The sequence below is a fragment of the Pteropus alecto genome, unplaced genomic scaffold, assembly GCF_000325575.1.
Source record: "Pteropus alecto unplaced genomic scaffold, ASM32557v1 scaffold161, whole genome shotgun sequence".
NCBI lineage: Eukaryota > Metazoa > Chordata > Mammalia > Chiroptera > Pteropodidae > Pteropus > Pteropus alecto.
Genome location: NW_006432943.1, coordinates 7,345,767 through 7,351,766, shown reverse-complemented (window position 1 = coordinate 7,351,766; position 6,000 = coordinate 7,345,767). Strand labels below are relative to the sequence as shown.

Here is a 6,000-nt window from a genome sequence, read left to right as displayed (position 1 = left end):
CAAAATCTAGTAAAATGATTGTTCCGAGTACATTTGCAGAATTAAAAAAAAAAAAAGATTAAATAAGGCATCGCCAGTCCCTGTTCCCCAGGAAAAACAGATTTCCCTGAAGATGTTTAAGCTGTCGTACCGGAAGCACGAAACACAGGGTCCTGGGCCCCACGGAGGATTGATGGGAACACCGCCCCGGGGCCCCGGCGTCCTGCGCCCTCCCCCACTGCATGAAAACATGGTTTGGTTCCCGCCCCTTTCTTCTTGCTCCTTCTTATCCTTTCCCCCTCCGCCAGTTCCGGAAGGGAACCCTTTCAAAATCTCTTCCAAATTGACGCGTAGGACCAATATTGTTAACACAATCCGGAATAGTAAACATGGCGGCGGCCGTCAGATGCCTCGGTAGAGGTAAAGCAATGGGTCATCTGGGTTTGTGGCGAGAAAAGGTTTCTGGCGCGGAGTTCCCTGTTGCAGCAGAGTGCAAGCTGGACCTGCCTAGGCACGGGTCTGCATTGAGGGGGCTGGAAAACTCTCCACTTTCTGGGCTCTAGGTTCTCCAGAAGGTCACTACTACTGAAAAGCGACCATATCAGCAGTTTCACTCCTTTTTGGAGCCGTCCACCCTAGGGGGGAGTGGGAGTGAGAGGTACATTGACACCCCTCCAGCCACCGGTAGGGACGGAGGCAAGGACAGGGCTCGGTCTCCGATACTGGGGGTGTGGGCTGCGGGCGGGAAAAGGCGTTTGATACGTGAAGTGAATTCTGATAAGACCAACGTGGTATATTTGTGTGGCTCACAACTCTCAACTTCATCGTTTAGAAAATGCTTTGTTGGTGCTTTCGGAGTACCACAACGTTGCAGGCGATTCTAATTCTTAAACTTCCACAGAGATGGTCTAATTTGGATCAACATTTGTCATTTGGCGATTGATTCTGTCCTACTTATTAGTAGCAACTCTTTTCAGCACTTAACAAGGTCCAATTAAAGACTAGGTTGACATCCTTTTTTTTGGTACAGTGCTTTAAAAAATTTTTGTTTTGTGTTTTTGAAGCACAGTGATATGTACTGTTATTTTAAAAAGGTAAATTTTAGGTGGGGGCAACATACAGCATCATCTCCATTTTACATATTTCAAATATCCATAGGTACATGAATCTGTTGTTAGGCCGTATATTGTTTTATTAGTCTTTCTATATTTGTGCCAATACCAAAGTGTCTTAATTACCATAGCTTTGTAAGTCTTGATCTCTGGTAAGGCAATTCCCTACATTTTGTTTTTATCCTTCAGAAGTACCTTGGACAACTCTGAATGTATTGTCTATTAAAATGAATAAAATTTAAATTATTTAAAAATTTATGGATACATATACATAGTCTGTAATAATAGAGCTAATATATTCTGAGCCTGAATTATATTCAAAGTAAGTGAAGACAAAATTGTTCAATTAGATCTATTTACTTGACTTTAGTTTCAAGAATTGGAGCGTCCATTATTACACTTTTCAAAGAATGGTTAAGAATCAAAATATTGAATATTTTTGTTTTGGAAAACACTAAGAATGTAAAAATTATGAATGTAATGATTATTTAATATTAACATTTTACATGTTTTTTTCTTTCAAGTCTTGATACAGCATCAAAGGCATAATCTCTCCAAAATGGCTAATCAGTCACTTTATCCTTGCTCTGTATGTGTTCAGGTGCCCAACAGACATTTTGCTGCTGCTACAAAGTAAGTACTTTTTTTTTTAGTTATTTCATTTGTAATTATTTAAAAATTTGATTAAAAAATATGCTTGGTTCTATAAATACAGGGACGTATAGTTGTAAAAGTTTATCTCTACTTCTTTGACCTAATAGCCCTGAATTAAATATATGATTTATTATAATAATACTTAACATTTGTCGAACACTAATATTCAATAATGAATTTAATTCCTACAGGAACCTTATGTGGAAGCTATTGTTATTATGCTCTCTTTTAGAGACAAAAAGCAAGGCATGGATAGATTATATAACTTGCCCAAGGTCACCGAGCTAGTTACTGTTGGAGCTAGGGTTTTGTGACTTAAGGAATATCTATATTGGTTTCTGCTCAGTTCCTGACACAACTCCTAAAACCCTTGTAAATCTCCTGAATGATAGAGATGCTAGGAACATCTTTTGTTCTAATATTTGGTCTTTGACCCACTTCCTGATACAGAGCTCCAAAAACCTTTGTCATCTCTTGGTGAGCACCTTTTTACCAATGAAGCAGCTCTTGGTGAGCTTTTGGATTGGGGCTGTTTACCAGAAAGACAAAGCCATGATTAGAAGTTTGGAACTTTTAGCTCCACTTTCCATCCTCCAGGGAGGGGAGAGGGGCTAGAGATTGAGTTCATTATTGGTCATGCCTACATGATGAAGCTTCCATAAAAATCTCTGAACTGTTGGGTGTGGAGAGCTTCCGAGTTGGTGAACACAATCCACGTGCCAAAACGGTGGTCCTCCCAAACCCATGGGGGACAGAAGCTCCTGTGTACCAGACACTTCTAGACCTCGCCCTGTATAGCTCTTCATCTCGCTATTCATCTGTATCCTTTATCATATCCTTTTTGTATAATAAACTGGTAAAGGTTAAATAAGTGTTTTTCTGAGTTCTGGGAGCTGTTCTAGCAGATTATGACGCCTTCGGATTGTGGGACTCCCTGATTTATAGCCCATTGTCCAGAAGTACTGGAGGCCTGGGCTTGTGATTGCCATCTGAAATGGGGGAAGTCTTGTGGGACTGAGCCCTTAACTTGTGATATCTGATATTAAATCCAGGTAGATAGTATCAGAATTGTATTGAATTGTAGGACGCCCAGCTGATGTCAGAGAATTGGATGGTGTGGGGAAGAAAACCCATGCACTTGATGTCCGAATTTTTGTGAGCAGAGGAAAATAGTTTTCTATCCCTGTTCTGTATCTTGCTTGCTTTTAACTTAACCACATATCTTGGAGGTTGTTTCAGATGGAATTGTCTTGTCATCTTTTTTCTTAAATTGAGATGTAGTTGACATATAACATTATATTAGTTTCAGGTATACAGCATAGTGTATGTATTGTGAAATGGCCACCACAATAAGGCTAGTTAACATCCATCACCATACAGAGTTACAGGTTTTTTCTTGTAATGAGAACTTTTAAGATTTACTCTCTTAGCAATTTTCAAATATAGAATACACTATTGTAACTGTAGTCACCATGCCATTTATTACATCCTCATTACGTATTATTTTATAACTGGAAGTTTATACCAATTGACCCATTTTGCCTACCCCTCACCCTCTGCCTTTGGCAACCACTAATCTCTGTATCTATGAACTTGTTTATTTTTTTACATTCCACATATTTGTGAGATCATGATACTTATCTTTCTCTGACTTACTTCACTTAGTATAATGCCCTCAAGATCCATCTATCTTGCTCCGAATGGCAAATTTCTTTTTATATGGCTAAATAATATTTAATTGTGTATATACCACATTTTCTTTATCCATTTATCAAACAATTGATACTTAGACTGCTTCCATGTCTTGGCTATTGTAAATAATGCTGCAGTGAACATGGGTGTAATATTTTATTGTGTGAATTTACCATAATTTTTAACCATTTTGTTGATGCACATTTAGCTTTTCTATTTTTTGCTATTAGAAATGGTCCTGCATGAATAATTATGTACATAGATCTTGTCAAATATTATGAATATTTTTGTAGTAAAAATCCTGAGAAATAGAATTGTTGAGTCAAGAGATTTGAGTGTGCATTTATCATTTTGATAGGCAATACAAATTGCCTTCATAGAGATCTTGCCAATTTATGTCCTTACCAGCAAGTATTATTACATGCCTATTTTCATGTATACAGTATAGTCAAAATTTTTGATTTTTGCCAAATTTGATAGGTAATAAATTGTATGATTTGATTTCTATTTCTATTGTTATTGTTATTAAGGTTATATATCTTTTCCTATATTTAAGAGCTGTTTATGTTTTCTTTACTGTGAATTTTCTGCTCATGTCCTAGTCCTTTTTTGTTAATTAGTAGGAGCTCTTTATATATTATAAATTGGCACATTTCTGTGCAATAACTTTAATATGTTTTAACTCTTATAGTAGAGGAATGGATCAAGTGCTATGGGATTATAGATGAAACGCCAGTTTTACCTGGAGGAGAGTGGGGCAGGACGTATTTGAGCTGGGTCTTGAAAGATAGAATTTTGCAGGGGAATTGAGAGAGAGGTGTTTCAGTGGTGTAGAGGTGTGAAAGTAAATAATGTGGATGTAATACAGTCTGATATGACTTGTGTATAGGATGAAGAGGAAGGTGGTGGAAATGTAACTAGAAAGGAGTCTTCCTTTGAGTGTGAATAGTACCTGAATTTTTTGTTGTTGACAGAAGTTGTTGTTGGAGAAGTATTGGTTGTAATAGTTTATATCCCCACTTAGCAGAGGTGAGAGTGCCCAGTTTTCACATTCTTAACAACCTTCGATATTGTCAATCTTTTGTGCTCCTTCCGTGTGTTTCTAATTTATATCTTCTGCCTATTTTCTATTAGGCTGGTTTTTTTTCCTTTCTGCTTTGTTAAAGTATTTGTTTATTAAAGATATTAATTATTTTGAGACTTTTACCTTTAAATGTTTTCTTTTATCCTGTAGAAATTTTTCATTTTATATCTGCTCCATATTCTATTCTAGAGCAACTTTAAAATGATTTCACTCACCTGAAAAGCATAGTGTAAAAAATACTCATACTTTTAAAAAATATATGACAAATTATTAGCAATTTTTTTCATGTTGGACAATGAGAGTTATCGAGTAGCTTGATGAGAATCATAGTATTCATAATTCTAGTTGTGGTTTTAATTTTTTAATCTACTGACTTACAGTATATTAAAAAATGGTTTTTTCATGGCTGATTTTTTGTGCTTGCTTTTCGCTTTCTTGTCATTCTGAATGTCCCCACTTCTCCTCCATATGTGTATATATACTCATGGTTTGTCATTGGCAGATCCTGATAAAAAAGGCCACCATGTCATCTCTGACTCTGGTACTGTTTCTCTCTTGGCAATAGATTCTTTTTCTTCAAGTGTCTCAATTTTTTTTTGTTGACTGCCAGACATTTTGTGTAGAAAAGTAGAGACTGAAGTACTTAGTATTTAGGCCTGGAAATGTGCATGCTTCTTCTCTCAGAGCCTTGGGTCAAGCCAGTCAGTTGAGTTAGGTTTTGGTTTTGTTGTTGCTATGGTTACTATCAGCTTTAAGTTTCTGTATTGTCACCTTGTGCTTAGGGAGGGGGCTGGGTTGTTGGAAGGTTTTTCTCTGTGTTCCTAGTTCCTGATTAGTTTCAGGGACCATCATTTTCAGCTGCCGTGCCTGTGCACTGCACCTAAGAGTAGGGGTGTCTCTCTCCATACTCCCCTAGTAGCAGTAGACTATTGTTGCTTATTACTCATTGCTTGTTAGGCTGGTAATAGGTGTGAGAGGGATTCTCTGTTTCCCAAATCCAGCCTTTGTCTTAAGTAGGTTCAGTGTGACTGGACTTCAGGGATGGAATTTTCTCAGATTTTCTGTCCCACCTCCCCATGGTATGTATATATCGCAGATCTTGTTCAAGAATGTCTAGAATCTTTCCCAAATTTTTGTTTCCTGCCTTACCTCTAACTGTAGAAGTCTTAGTGGTATTTTTTCTTCTTTTTTTTCCCTATATACAATGGGTGTTTACCTGTGCTCTAGAGGGTTTCATCTTTACATGCCTTTCTGGCAGCATAGCTTATCTCCTCCATGCCTGTTCCCTTAGGGAGGCTTTCTTGTCTCATGACCTGCTCCAGTCTTTCCCAGGAATATCTGGTAGAGGTCTGTGGAAAGGGCCTATGAACTGAGTGTCAACTCCCCTTGTGTTTGCCTCCCCCAGGGGGTTTATGCTGTCACACTAGCCCTAAAATTTTAGTTGATTTTTTTTTTCTTATCTGCTTGCCTTCCTCTCAT

At 37.6% G+C, this 6,000-nt stretch overlaps 1 protein-coding gene across 1 annotated transcript in view; it reads left to right on the top strand.

The window, feature by feature from the left end:
- The first annotated feature begins 242 nt into the window (after positions 1 to 242).
- The window catches only part of MRPL1 (mitochondrial ribosomal protein L1), a 57,465-nt gene continuing 51,707 nt past the window's right edge, over positions 243 to 6,000 (top strand). Inside the window, exons 1-2 of the mRNA XM_006907625.3 lie at positions 243 to 399; positions 1,616 to 1,724. Of these exons, the coding sequence (XP_006907687.1) occupies positions 369 to 399; positions 1,616 to 1,724 (140 nt within the window). The 5' untranslated portion in view covers positions 243 to 368. The remainder of the gene's footprint in view (positions 400 to 1,615; positions 1,725 to 6,000) is intronic.